General features: G+C 48.8%; 1 protein-coding gene and 1 long non-coding RNA gene across 7 annotated transcripts; one reads left to right on the top strand and one right to left on the bottom strand.

The window, feature by feature from the left end:
- Positions 1-1,899: 1,899 nt before the first annotated feature.
- On the bottom strand, positions 1,900-5,756 carry LOC137232699 (uncharacterized). 4 transcript variants are annotated; one of them, XR_010947157.1, is made up of 4 exons: positions 5,618-5,756; positions 4,843-5,039; positions 3,674-3,800; positions 1,900-3,276 (listed from the first exon to the last, which is right to left on the bottom strand). It is a non-coding gene; the product is annotated as an uncharacterized lncRNA (long non-coding RNA). The 4 variants fall into 4 exon arrangements; XR_010947156.1 differs by lacking the exon at positions 5,618-5,756 and adding an exon at positions 5,190-5,541 and having other exon boundaries at positions 1,900-3,497; XR_010947154.1 differs by lacking the exon at positions 5,618-5,756 and adding an exon at positions 5,190-5,541.
- Positions 5,675-22,262, top strand: DNAJA4 (DnaJ heat shock protein family (Hsp40) member A4). Of its 3 annotated transcripts, XM_067755265.1 has the most exons (8): positions 5,675-5,808; positions 6,200-6,338; positions 11,653-11,833; positions 13,781-13,885; positions 14,958-15,185; positions 16,197-16,427; positions 20,107-20,207; positions 20,304-22,262. In XM_067755265.1, the coding sequence occupies exons 1-8, from the start codon at positions 5,738-5,740 to the stop codon at positions 20,517-20,519; spliced, it is 1,272 nt and encodes a 423-aa protein (XP_067611366.1). In that variant the 5' UTR covers positions 5,675-5,737; the 3' UTR covers positions 20,520-22,262. The 3 variants fall into 3 exon arrangements, with proteins under 3 accessions (XP_067611366.1, XP_067611376.1, XP_067611378.1); XM_067755275.1 differs by lacking the exon at positions 20,107-20,207 and having other exon boundaries at positions 20,304-20,458; XM_067755277.1 differs by lacking the exons at positions 5,675-5,808; positions 6,200-6,338 and adding an exon at positions 6,611-6,856.
- The last annotated feature ends 762 nt before the right edge of the window (positions 22,263-23,024 follow it).

Below are 23,024 nucleotides of genomic sequence, written 5' to 3'. Positions count from 1 at the left end.
GCAGGGCCTCTCCAAGCAGAAGTCCTTAGGGATAGTCAAACAGTGGCCTGGAGTGACAACTGCTATTTTAGGGGCCAACAAATTAACATCCTCCCATTGGAGAAACCCTGTGACAACCCCCTGCGCCCCGCAAGCACCAGCTCCACCGTTCCCGGCCTGGGTGCCGCCTGGGCACTGGCCCTCTGCTCCTTTCACCACCCTAGCCTCTCATGGTTTGGGCTCCTCTCTACATTCCTGCTTCTCTTGCCTCTCTGATGGCTGTTCTTCCTCCTCCTACTTCCTAAAGGCAGGTGTTCCCCGTAGCTTCTCCTTGCTACCTTCTTCCTCTCTCTACACTCTCCCTCTAGGCCAGCCTGTCAACCCCTTGGCCCCTCTTTGGAGGGGGCTCTCACATCTGCACGCCCAGCTCAGACCTCTCCCAGCCCCTGGTTATTCCTCCCAGAAGGCTGCTCCTGCTCTGAGACCTTCAGTGGCTCCCAGGGGCCATCAGAGGAGGAACAAACTCCTCCCTGAGGCATTCCGGGCTCTGCTGTACCTATCTCCACTTCTCTCCCAATTCAGAGCCTTCATCCATGCCAGCACTGTGCTCTCTGCCTTTATTCTGCTGTCCCTTCAAGCAGGACACCCCTCCCTCCCACCTCTGCCCCAGGTAGCTCTCACTGCCTGGTTTAGGGCACATACCCTCCCCCTGGAAGTCCTTCCAGACCCCTTCCCCAATCACAGGCGGCTCTCCCTCTTCAGTAGACTCCATGGAGAACCTGTCCCAGGCTGCCTTTGCAAGAGCTATTTCTGTGCTTGCTTTGACTCTCCTCCCACCCAGGGTCACACGGGGAGTCTGGTACTGGGATTCAGGGAAAATGCCCAACCTATGACTTTTAGTTTTGCCTCTTTGTGTAGAAGTCTCCTCAGCTGTAAAGTGAGGGGTGTGGAATTGGATCAGCATTTCCCTAATTCCCAAGTACCGTCATTTTTGCTTTATCCTTGTGTCACCTGTACTATCATATACTTATATTGCTTACCTTACATATTTATCTACTTATTTTTTAAACTTTATTTTATTGTTGGCTGCACTGGGTCTTCGTTGCTGCGTGCAGGCTTTCCCTAGTTGCGGCGAGCGGGGGCTACTCTTCGTTGCGGTGCGTGGGCTTCTCATCGCAGTGGCTTCTCTTGTTCCGGAGCACGGGCTGTAGGCGCACGGGCTTCAGTAGTTGTGGCACGTGGGCTCAGTAGTTGTGGTTCGTGGGCTCTACAGCTCAGGCTCAGTAGTTGCAGCACACGGGCTTAGCTGCTCCGCGGCATGTGGAATCTTCCCAGACCAGGCTCGAACCTGCGTCCCCTGCACTGGTAGGCAGATTTTTTTTTCCATCTTTAAAATATAACATTTATTGCTTAGATGGTTTGATACAGAACAGCTTTTTCTTCTCATTTTGAACTTGGAAGTACTATACAACTGAACGCAAAGCGGAACGAAAAGTACCCAAACCGAACTTGGGATTCTGTGTTCATGTGGCATAAACCAGTTTTGTACATAACGCAGCGGGAGTTTTTAAGTTCCCTTTAGAAAAATATGAATTCTACACGTTTATTATTGTTTCCTGCTTAACGCATGGGCTGAAATCACTAGGATCAACTTCCTTCTGGAGGAGAGAGAGGAACAGAGGGTGGAAAGAATGGTGAAACTTTCTGAAACCGGCCTCCGACCGTCACATAGCTTCCCCAGGGCTGGTGCAAAAAACAGCCCTTTGGGTTTTTTGTTTTGTTTTCACAGCTGGGAGTTTCATGTAGTGATTGAATCTCAGCATCGTGTCCATAAATCAAGAGAAAAACAAAAGAGAGAAATGTGCACCTCAAAAACCTTCTCAGAAGATCCATATATATATATTTGTAAAAGCCCTGAGAGAAGGAGAAAGAGAATCAAACAAACGTATAGAAACAAATTAGCTGGACATGCAAACTAAGCTATGATTCACCCAGAGTTTAAACAAATCACAAATTTCAGTTTAATACTGGGGGAGGGGACAGAACAACAAACAAATGATACATCTCTCAACCTCACTAGTAAAATGTGGCAAAACGTTATCTACTAGGAGGGTGCAGATGAAGGCTAAATAAAGCTTTCATATCAATAGTGATTATTAAAAAAAAAAAATAGTGATTACTGCGAGCGGCAGCCCCGGCTGTGCTGCGACCTGGTTGGCAGGAGGATTCTTAACCACTGCGCCACCAGGGAAGTGCCTATACACATACCTTTTGTTCATTTGTTTTTATTTTTTTATACAGCAGGTTCTTATTAGTTATCTATTTTAAACATATTAGTGTATATATGTCAACCCCAATCTCCCAGTTCATCCCACCCCCACCCCCCAACTTTCCCCCCTTGGTGTCCATATGTTTGTTCTCTACATCTGTGTCGCTATTTCTGCCTTGCAAACCGGTTCATCTGTACCATTTTTCTAGATTCCACACATATACGTTAATAAACGATATTTGTTTTTCTCTGACTTACTTCACTCTGTATGACAGTCTCTAGGTCCATCCATGTCTCTACAAATGACCCAACTTTGTTCCTTTATATGGCTGAGTAATATTCCATTGTATATATGTACCACATCTTCTTTATCTATTCGTCTGTCGATGGGCATTTAGGTTGCTTCCATGACCTGGCTATTGTAAATAGTGCTGCAATGAACACTGGGGTGCATGTGTCTGTTTTTTTTTGGCTGCGTTGGGTCTTCGTTGCTGCACATGGGCTTTCTCTAGTTGTGGTGAGCGGGGGCTACTCTTCGTTGCGGTGCACAGGCTTCTCATTGCTGTGGCTTGTCTTGTTCCAGAGCACGGGCTCTAGGTGCACAGGCTTCAGTAGTTGTGGCATGTGGGCTCAGTAGTTGTGGCTTGCGGGCTCTAGAGCGCAGGCTCAGTAGTTGCAGTGCACAGGCTTAGTTGCTCCGCGGCATGTGGGATCTTCCCAGACCAGGGCTCGAACCCGTGTCCGCCAGCATTCGCAGGCAGATTCTTAACCACTGCACAACCAGGGAAGCCCGCATGTGTCTTTTTGAATTATGGTTTTCTCTGGGTATGTGCCCAGTAGTAGGATTGCTGGGTCATATGGTAGTTCTATTTTTAGTTTTTTGCTTCTTTTTTAGTTTTGGTTTTTTGGCTGTGAGGCATGTGGATCTTAGCTCCCCGACCAGGGATTGAAGCCACACCCCCTGCCTTCCAATGAAGGTGAAGTCTTAACCACTGGATCCAGGGAAGTCCCCATCTACTTTTTTTAACCTAAATAAAAATGAAAGTTTACCTTGCCTTCTGTGACTCGAAAACCAATGTCACTTGCAATAAAGGTTGCAATACAGAAAAAGTGAACCATGAAAACAAACACATAACTGATAAAGTAAGAAACGTCTGTGCACAGCCTCAAATCTTCCCATGCATAATTCGAGGAAACAATGTCCTAGAACATCAGAGCTTTGTCAAACGTAAACAAATCTGGATGCTGGCTGAAGTGGTAAAGAGAGATTTTCATCAGTAGTAACTATTGCAATAGGGAAAAGAGACCAGCATGAACTGAACTCAACTTTAATTTGGACAGAAATAGCTGGGTATTTTAAAGTGAAAATGAAGAAGGGAGGGAGGCACCTGGGGGCTCAGTAGAGTCAGAGAAATGAAAACTTACCAAAGGTCAAGTGTAAATGCAACTAGGCCAGTGGTGTCTGCTAGCTGGTATTATTGAAGTTAGAATTCTACTTTCTCACAGAGACTGGGAGACAGAGGCTCTGTCCTCAGGTGTCCTCAGGTGTTGGCTGGAACAAACAGTAAAAATTTTTGGCAGCCTTTTCTCAGGCAGGCACTTTGGGGAGGGGGGGCGGTGTTAGAGCCACCTTAGGGAGGCAGCCTTGAGCTATTAGAAACTATGCTAGTGGTTGTTCAAGTCTTTACAGGCCAAGGCTGAGGCCTAGTTGAGAAGAGGGTTCAGAGGAGCCTGGCTAGAATTTCATAAAGGAGAGAATCTTTGTCAGCTTCTTCAGCTTAGATAAAAGTGAAAAGAATATAATGCACCATTGTGTGATGAGACTATGAGCCAGGGGCTTCAGGCGCTTATGAGGTAGATACTCTTAATATTTTCCTCATAAAAAGGTTGAGGAATCTAAGGCTCAGAAAGGTTAAATCACCTGCCCAAGGTCAGGCAGCCAGAGGTAGCAACTGGAACCTAGGTCTCACTGGTTCCAGAGTTCATAGGCCCATTCTATGCCTATAGGCTCTGACCACCCACAAATGCCCTTCCTGCCAGTGTCACTGGTCCAGACTATTGAGTCTGGATAAATGTGTGGTGCAGGGCAGTGGTTCTCAGCTCTGGCTGCTCAGTGGAATCACCTGGGGACCTTTAAAAGTACTGATGCTTGGGTTCCACCCCCAGAAGTGCTGGTGCAATTGGACTGGGGTGCAGCCTGGACACCGGGATTTTTAGAAGCTCCCAGGTGATCCCTATGAACAGCCAGGTTCGAGATTTGGATGATCACTGTGTGCTAGAAGCCTTCACAGTGATCATCCCATGTGATCCTTGCAAGAGCCCTGTGAGGAAGGCAGGCAGGCAGGCAGGCGGCAATGACCGTGTCCTGCTGATGAGGAAACAAGCTCAGAGAGGCTAAGGCTCATATAGTTAATAACATCTGGGGATGGAACCAAGTTTGTTGACCTCTGCCAGAGGTTACTGCTCTTCAGAGGTCTAATTGAGAGGGAAAAAGCAATGTCTCCAAGAACAGAAATGAGCAGCTTACTTTCTCTTGCAAGTTAAAAGTCATTTCTCACCCCCACTGAACACGTGGAGGAGGGGATAGTACTTGCCTCAGCCACAGGACCCAAAACGAGGCCAAGGGATCCCAGACAGGTGAGCAGTGGCCAACCCTCCCTGGCAGTGTACCATCGGCAGAAGTCAAGGCTGGGCTGGAGCAAGAAGGCCTGCAGTTCTCTGATAGTGCTGCTTCCCACGCCCACGTTCCTGCAGTGGGTGGTGATCCTTGCTACCAGGCACCTGCTGGGAGCTGGGCACAGCAAAAGGAAGTCAGGGACCCGTTACTGTACCAGGCAGTGAGGGTCCTGCTGCAGTCTCCAGAACCGCTCTCCCACCCCACCCCCACGCCCACTGCGCCCACGAGCCTGCTCTGGAGGGGAGGGGAGGGGGCACTGCCCACCTTTGGGAGACCTGGGGGACGTCACTGCTCACATCTAACGGGCGTCACTCCCCACATCTGGGGGACGTCAAGGGTTCCCAGTTATGGGCAGTTGAGAGAGCACCGTCCACAGCTGGAGCCAGCAAAGCACCACTGTACGTATCTGGAAGGCTTAGGCTCACCTCAGCCTTGATGATGCCCCGGGGGGCGCCAGCAGCTTCAGGAAATGGCCTCAGGAAATGCGACTCCAGCACAGTAGAGGGCCCCTACCCACTCCAAACCCCTCAAAAACGCAACAATCCGAGGCATGCCTCAGGGCGCATCCGGGACATAACCAAACAGAGGGCGGCCACACCCCCAGGGAGAGGCCGGGTGGGGACAGCAGGGCGCAGCCCTCCCAGTCCAACCCCTCGGGGCAGGGTTCCCGCCGACGCTGCCCTCCAGGCCACCTGATCTTCGAGCCAGCCGGACCCACGGACCCACGCAAGGGAAAAGGGACGGCCCCGGGGTGGCGGGGCGGCCGTCGGAAGGCGCCCTCCACTCCGAAGCCGTCTTCCAAGACCCCCAACATGGCCCGGGGCGGCAGTCAGAACTGGAGCTCCGGGTACTCAGACTGCAGGCCGGAGGAACAGGCGACCGGGTGAGCCGGGAGGTCGCGCCGGGCCGGGGCGTCGGGGGTCCGGGCCTCTAACCCACCGCAGCGCCCCAGCCAGTCAGCTCCAGGCGCCGCCGGAACCTCCGCGAAGGTTCTGGGCCTTTGTGGCGTCACTGTCTCCTTGCGGAACCTTCCGCCGGCGCCGAATAAAACCCGCCGCGGAGGAGCCGGCGGCTTGAGTGCGGCAGAGCTGAGAGAGGAGGGTATCCCGGCGCAGGCGGGAGAGAGCCCCGGGCGGCGGCGGCGGCGGCGGCAACGGCAGCAGCCGTGACCGTGACCGTGACCGTGACCCGCGGGCGGGCGGCGGGGGCGCGGGCCAGGGGCCCGGCTGGGGCGTCCGGGGCGCGCTGACCGTCCTGCCCGCCCCGCCCCGCAGAGAAAAGATGGTGAAGGAGACCGAGTACTATGACATCCTGGGGGTGAAGCCCAGCGCCTCCCCGGAGGAGATCAAGAAGGCCTATCGGAAGCTGGCGCTCAAGTACCACCCGGACAAGAACCCGGATGAGGGCGAGAAGGTGCGGGCCGGGCTCGCGCGGGGCCCGCCGTCAATTATTCAGCCCGGAGCTCGGGGGCTGTGAATTATTGAAGGCTGCGGGGAATCCGAGCCGCGTTTGTTGGAGAGGCGGTCGCCAGGTGCCGCGCACCACGCCGCGGGGCCGGGGCTGGGGGTGGTCCGAGGCGGAGGGGGCGCGGCGCGGTCAGTTGGAGGGCGCTTCGCCGAGCCCCAGCCTCGCCGGGCTGGGCATCTGGGCTGGTGCCGGGGCCCGAGGCGCCGGGACCCCTCGTGAGCCCCCGCGCAGCCCATTCATTCCTCCCTTCGCTCCACAAGGGCCCCTCCGAACGCCGGGGAGGGCCGGGACTGAAACGTGGGGGCCCAGTTCTCCTAGGGTTTGCGGGCATTCCTGTCGGAAAGGCAGCCAGCAAGCCGGGAAACTGAGGCACACGCGACCAGAAGAAGTTGTGTACTTGCTGGGGACGACCGGGGTTGAATTATTTTTTGCTCATATTCCCTGTTGATGCATAAGCCCTAGAGGTGAGTTTCTTTAATCTGAGTTAGTACCTTGGACAAACCCGGTGTCCTTCTTGAGAATGGCCGACTGGATTTGTTCTGTGTGCCTGTCTCCTGCCTGATCACGGTTGTCAGACATTGAATAATCACCTTTTCTTTATTAAACAGGGACATGGAGATCTTTAACCTGACACATCATTTTATATGAACATTACAGGTTTCCTGTGACAAATGACCCGCAGTGGATCCTAAGTACCAATAATAATAGGCTGAAAAATGCTCTGCATCATAGAGGCCTAAATTAAACTTTTTCATCCAGTTCACAGAGAAAGAGTCAACCTGTTTTTTATGCCCAAGGAAGCTCATTACCCACCAGAATAGGTGATTAGAAAGATCAGGCACTGATCCTTGGGAAAGCTTGTTGGCCTTCCCACTCCTCCTTTGACTTCTTGCCATTTACTTATAAAACTTGGGGTATCCTAGATGGCTTTTGGGAGGTGGGGCTTTTGTGGTAGCTGATAGCAGTGACACCTGGGCCACTTTTGAAGCCATAGATTACCTGTCTAGCATTAGACTCGTGGAAACGACTGTAGTATCAAGATACCTGTCTGTGTTAGCTTTTCCAAGCTGGAGAAACCTGCCTAAAGAAGGTTGGCTGGGTGGCAACAGTGATAGGATATTTATATTTAGCCACAGGTGCCGAGTGTCGCTGTCACAAGTTTAAAATGCTTTCCTGGAAGACCATTTGTCTGTTACTCGTGTTCTTTCTCATCTATATTTAGGTGGCTTACTGTAGCTTTTAAAGTCACTGGCTTTCTACGTGGTGTTGGTGATTCATAGATGTGCTCCCTAAATTCACTGTAGGCTGTTTCTGTGAGTAGCCTTTAAGGAGAGCGCACCCAGGCTTCTAATTTCACGTTTCAGAGGCGGCACATGGGAAAGCCTTCTGACCCTGGTTCAGGTCAGATCTCTCCAAGAGTGAGTTCAGGCACTCTCCAAGAGTAAGTCATGGCTGTGTGCCTTTGGAGTGAGTCTGCTCTTGGCGTTCTGAAGCTTTTTTTTAAATTGGACTTAACCTGTACTACATTTCTGTAGGTGTTGCCCTGCATATACCTGCCTGGGCAGAGGTGGTTGATTTGTTTTAAACTAATATTTATTTATAGCCAGATACTGAATTAGTGTCACTTAAGTGAGGCTCCTGAAGTGTCTGGCGGGTCCCTTTCAGCTTAGAGGTGGGGGGTTCTGTGATGTTCCAGGAATACTTTTCCCTTCCCACCTTCCATGAAGGGGATAAAACCCTTTAATTTAGTTATCAGCTAAAACTTCTTCCGACCTCTGACCATAGGCTGAACCACTGGTCTAGTCCTCATCCTCATTTAATTATGATTCCTTGTTTGCTACCTGTAGTGCCTAGAAACGAAAGGGTTTGAGGAGACTGGGGACACAATTTATAGAAACTGCTGTAAAGTTCCCTAGAGAGGACTCATTCATTCATTCACTCACCAGATACCTCCTTTTTGGTCCTGCTGTGGGCTGGGCACACTGTGTAGGCCTTTTCTTTTTTGTGCAGGTTTGTGTGTAGTTCTTGTCTACTTTATCTGTTCATAGGTGGAACCTTTTAATTTTTTTCCCCCAAGTTTGTCACTTTATTAATGTCTCTTCAAAAACAGACTGAGCCAGTCCGTTCCCCCTTGCTCCAGGGCAACTGAGAAGGCTATTATGGTGTTGGTCTTTGTTTTGTGGCCTGTTGTCCTGTGTTGCTAAGCATTGGGCAGTCGGTGTTTGTTGTCAGGTGTTCTGTATGGAGTCTCTACTTTTCTGCAGCTGGTTTTCTGAAAGACACACGGGCAGCGGGTCAGTAAGCGAGTCCCTTTCAGGGGTCGTGATAGGGGGCATGTTCTTCGCTATTAACCCCAGCCAGCTTTTGAGATGAGTTTGGTCTTTTGGCCAATTTTACTGTAACTTTTTTTTTTTTTTTTTCTTGCGGTACGCGGGCCTCTCACTGCTGTGGCCTCTCCAGTTGCGGAGCACAGGCTCCGGATGTGCAGGCTCAGCGGCCATGGCTCACGGGCCCAGCCGCTGCGCGGCATGTGGTATCTTCCCGGATCAGGGCACGAACCCGTGTTACCTGCATCGGCAGGCGCACTCTCAACCACTGTGCCACCAGGGAAGCCCTATTGTAACTTTTAGTTTGAATAATAGATTTTTAAGTTAAAAGATCATAAAAGAGAGCATAACAGTGCAGAATATTTCAGAATATTGAGGAAAACCCACCAAGTACACATCACTCTAACTGCTGTCCCTGTGTTTCTTTCCAGGCTTTCTCCAGGGTGATTGTACATGGTCATCCTGGCACACAGGGTTTTTTTTTTTCCTCACCACTGAATATTTTATAGTAAATACTTTCCCCAGTTGCTCCATAGTCTCCAAAGCCATTTTTCCAGCTGCGTAATGATCTTATTAAAGGAACTGTGGCACATTATTACAGTCTGAAAGGTGAGCTGGTCAGAGGACTAGTCTCCAATTGTGAGATGGGTGAGGGTCAGGCAGGGACTGAATTAGACTCTGGAGTGCTGAGACCCCACCCCCACCCCCAGGGTAGTGGGAGTCCCGCCCCTTTGTGAGGTCTGGCCTCTGGTTGAATGCCCCAAGTGACGGGGCATTACTTTTCCTTTTTAGAGTAATCATCCGTTCTGTTAAGTGCAAAAGTCTTTCAATTATCCAGAGTGTTTCTAATGGACATTCTCTTGAAGCATGTTTACCTAGTACAGACAGGCCCAGAGACTCCCTGGGGGCAGCCTGGCCTGGTTGTTTTCTGATCTTCCTTACCGGGCACCTAATCCCTACACCTTATTTTCCTTCTGTGGAAAGGAGTGGTGGTGAACGATACCTACTTCTTTACAGAAATGGTGGGAGAATCAACGCACCAAAAGACCTAACTACCTTGAGTATGATTCTGATGTCTCTAAGACAGTTTTTTAAATTACCCAGTTGTTAGCTATTATTTATTAGCTATCACTTATTATTTATTAGTTACTTATTAGATCTCTATCGGGGATCTGTAGTACAAGAGAAAACCTAGTGTCTGTCAGTTTCCATATTTGTATATTCAAAGTACTTTTTTTTTCCTGTATGTTCTGTATTTTTTTTTTCTTCCTAAACCATTCCCCTGGAGGGCGAAGACCCTATCTCACTTATTCATTTCTCAATTCCCAGAATTGAGCCATTCATATAACAAGTATTTACCAGGTACCTTCTACAGGCCAGACAGTGTTCTAGGTTTGGGGATATGGCAGTGGACAAAGCTGACCTAACCACCTGTCCTCATGGAGCTGACACTGCAGTGGGGACACCATCCCAGCAGTAAGTGCTCTGGTATTGGGGAACAGCAAGGAGGCCAATGGCACACGAGCAGAATTGCGGGGAGCTGGAGTCAAAGGTGTCAGTTTGGGCTTGTAGACCAGAATAAGAACTGGCTTTTACTCCAAGTGAGCCGGGCCCCTTGGAGGGCTTGGGGCAGAGGACTGACGTGATTGGCTGGCAAGTTCTGGCTGCTGTGCAGAGAACAGACTGAAAGCTGAGGTGAAGGTGGAAGATGGGAGTCCAGTGAGGAGGTCACTGTGGCTATCCAGGCCAAGGAGGGTGTCCTCCTCCAGGGCGGGCGTGGTGGTGGTAGTGGTGAGAAGGGATAGATTTTGGATATTTTATGTGGTGTTTTGATTTTATGTTAAAAACTTCCATATATCTGCAGAAAAGGTGAGAGTGGTACAATGAACACCTGCCTTTCTTTCACGTACCTTCACTGATTATAAATAGGTCGTCACATTTGCTTTCCCTATATTATTATTATTTGCTAAAGCTTTTGAGGGTAAGTTGCATACATCATAACCTTTCAGCCCTAAATGTTTATCCTTGGGAAAACAACATCCTTGTACATAATCACAGTACATTTATCAAATTTAAGAAGTTTAACATTGAGAAAAAAATTCCCATTTTTCCAGTTGTTCCAGTGTCCTTTGTAGCAATTTTTTCCCCAGTGCAAGATCCAGTCCAGGATCCAATCCAGGGTCACACACTGCATTTAGTTTTCCTGTCTTTTAGTTTTGCAGAATATACTTCAGTTTGGGTTTTCTGATTCTTTTCTTACAGTTGGATTCCAGGATACCTTTTTGGCAGGCATGTGACACATGGGGTGTTCTGTCTTAGGGTACAGGAGATGGACATTTGAAGGTAGCACCAGAAGGACTTGTTGACAGATAAGATGTGAGGGAGAGGAAATGAGGTTTTGGAATTGCCAATAAGTGAGCTATGGGGGAGACTATGGGAGGGGCAGGACTTTGGGGGGGAGATCAGGACAGATTTGCTCACAGTGTCTGCAGCCTGCATGCGGATGGATGCTCACAGGATGTCTGTAGTTGCATTTTATGCTAGTAACCTAGGAAAGCAGCCCTCCTGAGCTGGAAAGCAGCCCTCATGGGCTTTATCCAGTTGTAGGTTAAGCCCTGGCCTGGTCTCACTGTATCTTAGCTCCATTCTACTTCTTCCTGTCTGGTGCGGCCTGAGGAGGGAGAAACTCCTCCTTACTGCTCTGTATCCTTATTCTCTGCAGTGGCCCTGCCTCTCATCCCTTAGTAATGTTTGCCCTATGTATCCCACTCTACAAAGGGATTAAATGGAAAAGTCAGGTTTCAGATAACATATAGACCTGCTAGTTTGGGGGGTTGGGTGTAGAATCCCTCTGTCATTGCATTTATATGGTGGGTTTGCTTCATGAACAACTCAAACCTTCTCTTTTTAATCTCTCTTTTTTTCTTTTGAAGTTTAAGCTCATATCCCAGGCATATGAAGTGCTTTCAGATCCAAAGAAAAGGGACATTTATGACCAGGGCGGCGAGCAGGCAATTAAGGAAGGAGGCTCAGGCAGCCCCAGCTTCTCTTCCCCCATGGACATCTTTGACATGTTCTTTGGTGGCGGAGGACGGATGGCTAGAGAGAGAAGAGGTAACTGCTTTGAAAGACGTTAAGCAAGTTTTATAGTTTCCAAATTGTACGTGTTGCTGGAATCAGGACAGATCATGCCTTAAAAGGGTGTAGTTGTCATGTTTGGGGATCATTAGCTTTAGTTCATCGCTTGTTTAGTCTACCTGGAATCTCTTAGTGCATTTAGCAATTAATTGCCTGACACCTTCCCAACACCACATATAAAGGAGCAAATGGGGAATTCCCTGGTGATCCAGGGGTTAGGACTCGGTGCTTTCACTGCTGGGGCCTGTGTTCAGTCCCTGGTCAGGGAACTAAGATCCTGCAAATGGTGTGCCCCGCCCCCCCCCCCCCCCCCCCCCACACACACACACAAAAAAGGAGCAAATGGCGGTGAGGAGAAAGGAGGAAGTTCAAGTTCATCTTGCCCTCTTTTTCTCTTTTGTTGGGGTCAGGTTCCATTTATGTTCCTAAGGGACATAAATGGCACCTCCTGTGGTTATTAGTGATACCTCTGCCGAGAGTGCTCTTCTCCCCTCCTGCACGCTTCCTCCCAGGCCTCCTGACTTGGGCCAGGGCCCGCGGGCTCTATTTCCGGCTGGTGCTCTGCCATGTGCAGTGTGGCCTCATTTTCTCAGCCTGCTCAGGAGATTTTCTAGGTAACAAAATTTACCCCTTGATGTTTGAACATCTTTGTAAAAGAAACTACTTTGCCTGTCTCTTCAGAATGCATTAGGACTAGCAGCTTCATCCCCAGAGGTGAATTGAGAGACTTAGCTATTGGTGAAATGGCCCCAGGCCCCCGTTTTTGAGTTCTGGGTTTGTTCTTCCTAATTTTTCTATACCTCTTACCTCCTGCCAGGCTCTGGACTGTCACCTCTGTTACCAGTGGTCTCTAATAGCCCCCTTCCCCTGTCCTGCTTACGGTTGATACTCTGCTTTGGACCTCAAAACCAGATAGATAACCAAGCTTATTAAAATCCTGGGTGAAATCAAGATAAGCTCTGCATTGAGGTTTAAGAAGGGTGGTTTGAGGTCAACAAGAGGCCCCTGGAAAAATAAGGCTGTACTTGTTCTCACATTATAATTGACTTTGAGCTTTGAAAAGCTTGGCTGTCAATTCTGTGAATACAGTGTGCTGAAAATCACAAAGGGTTTATTAGGGAAAAATCCTTACCCTGTTTTCTGGGTATGTTGCCTGCTCATATAATTGACAGTGTGGATGTGATTAAAACCTTGGGTATCCTCTTGCCTAGCTCTCTCACTGTCTTGAGATGAACAACTTCACGCCCTTAATTAAGTCATCTCTCAAAGTTGACAGCCAATAAACAAGGACATCATCTCGGTGACTTCGAGAGCCCTATGGGCAGCAGAGAGGGACCTGATGCTGTGGGTCCTGGCAGGCTGGTATGGTGCCAGAGCAGACAGACTCCCACCCTGAAGATGAAAGGCCCACTGTCCTGGATGCACAGACAAGATTTCCACAGATGAAAGCGTTCCCACTTGGCCACAAGACACAGAAGGGCTCAAAAATTAAAGGACGTTATGTTCAAGGAAGAGTTTCAGTTAAAGGTCCAGAGACTGACTTCGTGCATCATCTATAAGGAGAGGGCTCCTTTCATGGGGAGAACCTAGTTAACCAATCTCATTGGTTAACGTTGCCTTGGGTTTCCTCATTGATCTCTCATTCTCAGATTTGTTTTAGCAAATAAAGATGAAAGTCTTTGACATCTATAAATGATTGAATAATTAGCTCATAGCTAGAAAGGGTATTAGTTCTCATACTGGCAAAGGGCCAGAGGATGGGCCAGGTGTGACAGAAGCAAGCATTGCTTCCCACAGGGAAGGGAATGAATGACACAGGCACAGTTTGAGACTTCACACCACTAAAGGTCATATGGGTGGTATTTAATACAGTGGTATATTTAATACAGTATTACTAATTGGTCTTCTTTTTCCCTCGGTAAGGCAAGAATGTTGTACATCAGTTGTCTGTAACTCTTGAAGATTTATATAACGGAGTCACAAAGAAATTGGCTCTCCAGAAAAATGTAATTTGTGAGAAATGTGAAGGTAAGAATTTCTGAATGAGTCTCATAGTTCTGGTCCCTTAGATCTGGAAACAATTCTTACTGTTTTACAATTCAGAGAAAAATAATTTATCTTTTTAAATGTGAAGGTCAGAGATTGCAAACAGGTAGCCTGAGGGGCAAATCCATTTCATTTGGCCCTGTACATTTTTTATTTGGACTGCACATTTATTTAATATGTTGACAATTATTTTAAAAATATAAAAATCAAGAATGGTTGACCCAACCTAGGGGTCGGCAGACTTTTGCTGTAAAGGGCCAGATGATAGGTATTTCTGGGCTTCGTGAGCCATGCAGTCCCTGTCATAACTATTCAACTCTTATCGCAAAAGGAGCGATTGGGCTTCCCTGGTGGCGCAGTGGTTGAGAGTCCGCCTGCCGATGCAGGGGACATGGGTTCGTGCCCCGGTCTGGGAAGATCCCACATGCCACGGAGCGGCTGGGCCCGTGAGCCATGGCCGCTGAGCCTGCGCTCCGCAACGGGAGAGGCCACAACAGTAAGAGGCCCGCGTACCGCAAAAAAAAAAAAAAAAAGGAGCCATAGACCGTAAACAAGCAGATGACATACCTGTCCTTCCAATAAAGCTTTATTTACAAAACCAGTCAGCTGGCCATAGTTTGCTGTCCTTGATTTAAATGTAAATGTAATTAACGTAATTTTTAAAAATCTGATTTTTCAAGAAAAGTCAGATCTGGTGACTTGGTCACACATTGTCCCGCAGAGAAGTGGCTGGGCTGGGTAGCCACCCTCGTGGACAGGGCTGTTTTCTCCAGTCTCCACTGGTCACACGTAGGCATTCACATTTGGTGAAGTTAAAGCAATGAATTTATCTTGGTATAGCCAAACGCACAAATGTTTGTGCTTACATGTTAACATCTGGATATTGTCTGCTTGGCTAGAATCATCCAGGCTCTTCCACATGGCTTTTCATGATTGTAAATAGTCAGAATTCAAACCCCAGTGTCCAATTTCATGGCTCATGATCCTTCTCTGGTGGCACCCAGCAGAGATGCTTCTAAGGGAAGAGCACAGCCTTGTTCCTGTCTCCCCACAGGCGTTGGTGGGAAGAAGGGATCTGTGGAGAAGTGCCCAGTGTGCAAGGGGCGAGGGATGCAGATTCACATCCAGCAGATCGGGCCGGGCATGGTGCAGCAGATCCAGACCGTGTGCATCGAGTGCAAGGGCCAGGGCGAGCGCATCAACCCCAAGGACCGCTGTGAAAGCTGCAGTGGTGCCAAGGTCATCCGAGAGAAGAAGATTATCGAGGTGCATGTGGAGAAAGGTGAGTCTGTGCAGCAGTAGCGCCCCACGCTGGTGGACGTGCATCTGAGGTGCTGATTGTGGGGCACAAGGGTTAGGTATCGGGGAAACGAGACACAGCACAAGTGGTATTTAAATGCCGTTAGAGTGTGCCGTCAGTTCTTCCAATTCCCAGGGCATCTTCCATTGACCCTCCCTGGCTTTATTTCCATCCATGTCACCTGCCAAAGTTTTCTTGCTTACAAAACTTCTTTGTAAGGTTTTCCAATGCCCTGGAAGTCACTTAACCTTGATTTTGGTTAATTGCCCTCTCTTGCCCTTCTCAAACTATTACTTTAGAGTCACTGGGAGTGTTATTCCTAATGGCTTTTGTCGCTCATTGGCCGTAAAAGCTTATCTAAGTCTTCACAGCTGTATGTCCCTTTTCTCCACACATTTCCCCTCGGTTGCAGCAGATTCTCCCAAATCTAGCACCTTCCTCCTGCTGTTCATTTTGCCTGGGGCCATCATTTTAGGGTCTTTTTCCCTCTTAGTTGTCCCCCCTGATCATTCTGTGGCTTCCTAATCCAGCAAATGTATTTAGGTGAGAGACCAAAGTACACAAATCAACACCCAAACCAGCACACACGTGGAGGGACTGAACACTGTGCCTGTGTGCACAGAGACTTAGTAGAAGGCCCCCAGAGCCCAGTGCTGCTTGTGCGTCAAGAAGCAGGCGGGGACCTTCTGCTCACAGTGCACTGTCAGCTGTGGCATCGCATGGCCAGGAGGGCGGGGAGTGCGCGGGGAACTTGCGATGTGGCGGCCTCGTTTCCCACTCTCCCTGCTGCACACTTGGCTGAGGAACCTCGTTATGCCGAGGAGAGTGAGGCCTCTTGGTCAGTGGTAATCCCAGCCCCAGGCCTGCACGAGGTTGGGAGGTTTGATGAATAAAGAACCCCCAGAGGGCTCTCTGTGAGCCTTCTTCAAAAGCTTTGTCGGAAGTATGGTTTTAAAGAGAAGTGGCTAATCAGAAAGGGATGATGTTTCATAGGTATGAAAGATGGGCAAAAGATACTGTTTCATGGAGAAGGCGATCAGGAGCCTGAGCTGGAGCCTGGTGATGTCATAATTGTGCTTGATCAGAAGGATCATAGTGTCTTTCAGAGACGAGGCCATGACTTGATCATGAAAATGAAAATTCAGCTTTCTGAAGCCCTTTGTGGCTTCAAGAAGATGATAGAAACACTGGATGATCGAGTCCTTATTATTACATCCAAATCAGGTAATGTTTCAAATGTGTTTCCTTGTAGTTCTTCTGTACGTTTGGCATAATGATGCTGGCAGCTTAGCCTGGTTTCACATTCAAGGTTGACTTCTGTTGCACAAGTTAGTGTGACTTGATTTTCTCTAAATTTAAAGTCATCACTAGGGACTTTTGAGAATTTTATGAATTTCTTTTATAATCTCCACGAAAAAAATTCAGTTTTGGGGAAAGAGCCTCAAAACAGGAATCTTGGGGATCTAAACTTCTACCTGGAACCTTCCAATTTAACTTAAATTTTTTTAAAAATTAACTTTTTTTTTTTTTTTGCGGTACGCGGGCCTCTCACTGTCGTGGCCTCTCCCGCTGCAGAGCACAGGCTCCGGACGCGCAGGCTCAATGGCCATGGCTCACGGGCCTAGCCGCTCCACGGCATGTGGGATCCTCCCAGACCGGGGCACGAACCCGTGTCCCCTGCATCGGCAGGCAGACTCTCAACCACTGCACCACCAGGGAAGCCCTAAAAATTAACTTTTGTATAATAATACACACCTGATAATAGGTGGTGTTTTTCTATCAAATGGTGATCTGTGCTGATTCATCCATGTTTCTCTAGCCTCTGTGTTGTCGATTACATGTGAGAGACATTTTAAAATAGAATTTTCCTGAAAAAAAAAGACATTGCCTGCCAGCTTATCCTTGGCGGCTTCTAGAGAACCGCCCGTCTGCACACAGGCACAGGAGCTTGAGGGAGCTGCCTCTGGACCCAAAGGGTTCTCAAAGGCCTGAGAGCTCAGCCTGCCAGCATGTGTGTAGATGCCAGGCTCCCAGCTCCCAGGAGGGCTAGTGTTCACTGCAGTTGAGTCCATGCCTGGAAGGGGCTGTGAGGAGGCCAGGCAAATTGGAGAAGGGAGAGAGGCCAGGCTGGGGCCCTCAACTTGAAGCTGCCTCCGAATAGCACTTCAGGTCAGTTGTCCATGTCAAAGAATGTCTGGACAGGTGCGGTGGTGGCTGAGCCACCCAGACATCCGTGACCCCATCACTGGCCGTGAGCAGTGCCGCTCTGGTCCCCTCGCTGGCCACAGGGTTAGGGAGTGACTTCTCCTGTGGGTATCTGAGGCTTAGGCTAGAGGGATAGGCTCAGAGCTGGGATGGGAGGTAACCAGCCAATAAGCCTGTCCGAGGGCAGTGTAATTAAGACCCTAAGTCCAGTAGAGTGAGCCACCTTGCCTCCCCAGCCTCCATCCAGGGCTTTCCTGCCTCTGTGTCCATTTCTCTCTTCCCCTTTCTGGCCTGTTCTCTTTCTCTGCCACTCTCCTCTTTGGCTTTTTCTGTTTCCTCTTTTCTGGGTATAAGTGAAATGGAATTATATATCCAAGTCTTGATCAGAGGTTTGTTTTGGGTTTTTTTGCTTTTGTTTTTTACTTTTTATTTGGAAACAATTTCAGACTAACAAAAAGTTGTAAAAATAAAAACAGTATGAAGACCACGCATGTATGATTTGCCTATTGTTAAAATTTTACCCTGTTTGATTTTTCATTTCTGTGTTTGTGTATAGATATACTTAAGGATTGTGGAAAAGCACTGCAGTATAATGAAAATATGCATGAAAATTTAAAACACAGCACCTTCCTTTAGATTCCATTCTGTAAGCCTCCCAAGGTACCCAATTCCTCCCCTCACTTCTGTAGGAAAGTTTGGGGATCATAGTTCACACAAAACCCTAGGCCACAGGCTGTGAGAGGGTGTGTGCCCAAGACCCCTGGTATCATGTCCAAGACCCCCACCATTGTCTCAGACCTGATTCCAGTCCTTCGGGGAGCATGAGCTGGGCAGCATCTTTGGGGTGCTGTGTAACTTCTTTGCGAAAGCTAGTCCTTGGCCAAGCTCCCTGGAGCAGGGGCCTCTGCCATGGGATTGGAACCCAGTGTTCCTTGCTGCCTCCCAGCTGATCCCAGCCACAGGGAAACTGGGAGCCAAGGACGAAAGAGAGGAAGTGAGCCCCAGAGGGAAGGAAGTCGTAAACCCCGAGAAACCCATTTCCTTGCTTAGTTATAAGGAAGGGCAGGGTGTCCAGAAAACCTTCTGCTGGAGATTTCTCTTGTGCTTTTTCTTTTTGCTCATTTATCTTGGTTTGAGTTCTTTTCTTTCACCTCTTTTCTTGTTTTGGCTTATTTCTCTTTCCTTCATTTCCTCTTCTCTCTTCTGCTACTGAAGTGCCTTCCTCGCCAGAGGCCTTTAGGCTGTCTTGAGCATGGCTGGGAATCAGGAGATTAAAGAAAAAAGTGCCTTAAGAGCTTCGCCAGGGTGTGATCCCCCTGAAGGCAGATTTGTACCTCACGGAAGAGCTGGCTCATCATCTCTTTCCTTCTCTTACACGTGGTTGCCCATGCTTGGTCCCACAGTTTCCCTGCCCCGCGGTGAGTTAGAAGCAGAAGCCTGAGGAGTTGTGCTGAGAGCAACAAGAAGTGTGACACCTGACAGGAGCAAAGAGACAGAAAAGCTATTAAAAACAAAGCAAAGACCATAACAAGCCCAGGAGCCTGGGGCCATTTAGCTAATGGGCTCCTCCTGCAATCAGCAGCTCTGAGGGCCACATGTGAGTCACAGCCCTGCACTGAATGACCCCCAAGGAGAGAGTCCTTCACACCCTTTATTTTAAAAACTCCCATGAGATGCTTTAAAAGATTTCCTCTTGGGGCTTCCCTGGTGGTGCAGTGGTTGAGAGTCCGCCTGCCGATGCAGGGGACACGGGTTCGTGCCCCGGTCTGGGAAGATCCCACATGCCGCGGAGCCTGCGCGTCCGGAGCCTGTGCTCCGCAACTGGAGAGACCACAACAGTGAGAGCCCCGCCTACCGCAAAAAAACAAAAGATTTCCTCTTGAGAGAGTTCATCCAGGGGAGTGGGATGCTGAATAAATGAGTGTTTGGGCTCCCCCCAACCATTTTTTCTGAACATTTGTTTCTTTGTCCATTTTCATTACTGAGCTGAAGAACATACTTTTTAAAGAGACCCTTTTATCCCTTTTCTTTTCATGTTTGGAAGGAAATGATATTTTTAGATTTGGGGGCAAACCAAGAGCTCTGGGGGGACTAAACTCCCACGATTCCTTTTGAAAAAGTGTAGAATTAAGATCCAGCCCACCAGCTCCTGGAGACTGCCTGTGGCCGGAGCCACCTTGTGAGCCCCCCACCCAGAAGGCTGGCTCTCCTGCCAGGTGGGGTCTGGCTGGACTCTGAGGCCCATTCCTGCTCCAAGCTCTGCTTGAGTCTGTGAGGAGCACACTCTCCTCCCACTCATGGGAAGGTTGTAGTGACAGCCTGACGCAAGAGGCAGGCTGACAGGTATCGCCCCTGTTTACCCGGACTGAGTGTTGACTCCCAGTTCACTGTTTTAAACCAACCTTATGATGGAGGCTTCAGCCCGCTCCTCCTTGGGTACACTGCAGGAGCCCCGTGCGTGGGTCAGAGAGGGTTCCACTCCCGCCCCCCTCCCTCTCATCCCCCTCACCCAGCCGGTTCCTCTGACAGGCATCCTTCTGGTCGGGACCAGCTTTTTAGTCAGATGCCCTGTGACCCCTGCCTTTGCCTGCTGCTGTGGGGGTGATGGTGTCTGCGCCAGGCTCTCCCAACACGGGGACTGACCTCTCCAGGCTGCCCTCCATCTTCCTGTTTCATAAGTAAACCTTCTCTGCGGCAGGTGAGGTGGTAAAGCACGGGGACCTGAAATGTGTGCGTAATGAAGGAATGCCAATCTACAAAGCACCCCTGGAGAAAGGGGCTCTGATCATACAGTTTTTAGTAAGTGCATGTGTTTTATTCTCATGGGACATATAATTAAATGCCTTAACTGGGAAGGGAAGAAAGAACTGCTCTTTCCCACCTCACCCTTTACAGGTTATTTTTCCTGAAAAACACTGGCTATCTCAAGAGAACCTTCTCCAGCTGGAAGCTCTGCTCCCTCCTCGACAGGAAGTCAGGATTACAGATGACATGGATCAGGTGGAGCTGAAGGAGTTTAATCCCAATGAGCAGAACTGGCGCCAGCACAGGGAGGCCTACGAGGAGGATGATGACGGGCCCCGGGCCGGAGTGCAGTGCCAGACGGCATGATGTGGCCCGGTGCAGCGTGGCCCGGCCGGACTAGCACGTGATGAATGTATAAAGTTGGCACAATGAAAATGGCATCGCTTTAATGGCCTCGTGTTTGGGGTGTCCTGTGTATGTGTTCAGCATTCTCAACTGCTGAGTGTCTTTTTGGTTTTTCTTTTTTTTTCTTTTGGTTGTAACTTAAGTTATAGCTTAATTTATATTTAAATGTTTTAAGTGTAAATCACTCTAGTCTGCATATGGAATCTGTTTATTTACATTTTCAGGATATTTCTGAGATGCCAGTGACCGCACTGACACTTTGTGCTTCTAGTGGCTTTGCCATAGTTCAGTTCCACCAATAAAGCACAGCCCAGACGACAGCACTCAGCCCCCTACAAACCTCCAGGCATGAAGTGGGCGACCTGGCCCAAATCTAGCTCTGCGGTTTCTTCCCCTCCCCACCTCCCGCATAATGGCAAAGTTACTGAGGGCATGATCTCAGGGCTGCTCATGTGACATTTCTGAATCTACATTCTAGATGCTTCTCCTCAAGAATAAAAGCACATCTGTGGGTTGGGCTTGGCTGCAGTGCCTGGTTCACGCTGAGTGGGCTTCAGGGCCAACTTGGTTCCCACGGTCCTGTGCCCTTGAATGCTTGGAACGGGGTGTGTGTCTGATCATCTCTCTTGGAAGCTTCCTGAACCTTCCAGGCCTTGCGGTGAGGACAAACCAGTGTTTTAAATGAAACGCTGATAAAACTGTTTGCCTGCGCCCCCCGCACCTTGTTTTTTGTTGTTTTATTTTCTGTTGACAGCATTTGCAGTGCTCTCCCACCAAAGTGCTTACTTGTAAAGATAACGAAACCATCCATGTCTGCAGCAGCCTCAGTGCAACGGAATCCACGGGAGATGCTGGTGGTTCAGCCCTGTGGCACAGCCAGCTTCCCTGTCTGCCCAGTGATCCTGGATGACTTGAGGGTCTGGAAAGGCACCACCTCATTCTCCCAGATTGAACTCCCTTCCAAAGGATGGTTCCTCTCCTTGCACAGCCATATCACAAAGGGCTTCCTGCTCAAGGGATAATGTTTTAGTGAGAACTGAAGTTCTACTCTGGACCGCAGTCTGTATGGACTACCACTGTAAATGATAACTTGTTGGGAGGGATATTATTCATTAACTCCTGGCAGGCAGACTACAATTTAAATTTAGGGTTACCTCAACCTTTAGCCATTACTGCTCCTTTCCTTCCCACAACAGTCATGAAGAAAAACTCCTGCCTTCTAAGCTGCTGGGTTAAAGCAGAGGCCACTTTTCAGATCCACCCTTATTGGTTATACAGTATCTGAGAGTTTGACTCAGACCAGGGACCTCCCCAGGAGGGCCAAAGGGTAGATGAGACCCATGGCAGGTAGGTCCAGTGGATGGACCAGGCTCCAGCTGGCTAGTGGGTGGGCATAATTTGCTCAAAATAGGTATAGAAAGAGCCCACCTGTCCCACTTTGACCATCAGTCAGGAAAGACATAAAACCTATTCTTCCAACTAAGCCTATATGAAAATCAATTGACGAATGGACCACAACTCCAGGGTGTTGTTTCTGTGCTGCGACTTCCTAATAAATTATTGCTAGAAAACTGTCTAGTTGATGATGAGGCAAAATTACATTCAGCTCCTTGTCATGTAGAGAATTTGGAGGGTGTTGCTTAAAATTTATTCCACCTGTATATTCGTCACTTTAAAATTAAAATTGAGCTGGTATGAGAGACAGATGGTTTTGTTTGCTTGTTTTTTAATTTTCTCGAGCTCCAATGACCAGTGCTAAGTGCCAGTTTGCCTCATATTGGTTGACATAACGGAATGAAGTTTCCACTCTCACGGAGCTTATATTTTGGGGGTGGGGATCAATACAAACATCACGCAGTGATGACTGCAGTGAAGAAAGAGTAATGGGAAAGGGGCCAGGGGAAGGCCTCTACTGGGAGCTGACCCCTGAGCGGCTACCTGAAAGCCGTGAGACCTCTGAAGGTCTAGGCAGAGGAAGTGGCCAGGGCTATGTGGGTACAGGAAGGTGAACAAGGCAGAGGCAGGAGAGAGAAGCGAGGGGCTACCTGAAGAGCATGGGCTTGATGCTATAAGGGTCATGGGGAGTTTGGAAGAAAAGCACAGGACCTGACATGAATCACATGAAGTTATGATCAGTAAAAAGCAACAAACTTTGGAGGGTTAGCTACTTACACCTTTCCTATTACACGCAGACCATGTCTCAAGTGGGCCGCTGAGGAGAAAACTGAGGTACACGTACCTCCAGGCAAGAGGTCAACCAGAGTTAAGAACAGGTTTGAGCCTGTAGACACTGTTAAGGCAGTAATACCCACCCAGCAAGTTACAGCTTCTCCAAAATTAATAGGGTGAAAAAGAGTGTGACAGGGGACATTTTTTAATCTATCAAATAGAAGAATGCCCAGATAGGACTACAGAATGTTCCCACCCAGTCACATATCCTGTTTCCTTCAGGATCCCATTCTGAAA

This window comes from Pseudorca crassidens, chromosome 1 (assembly GCF_039906515.1).
Source record: "Pseudorca crassidens isolate mPseCra1 chromosome 1, mPseCra1.hap1, whole genome shotgun sequence".
Lineage (NCBI taxonomy): Eukaryota > Metazoa > Chordata > Mammalia > Artiodactyla > Delphinidae > Pseudorca > Pseudorca crassidens.
Note: the sequence above shows the minus strand (reverse complement) of the source record. Positions and strands in the feature narration are given on the sequence as shown.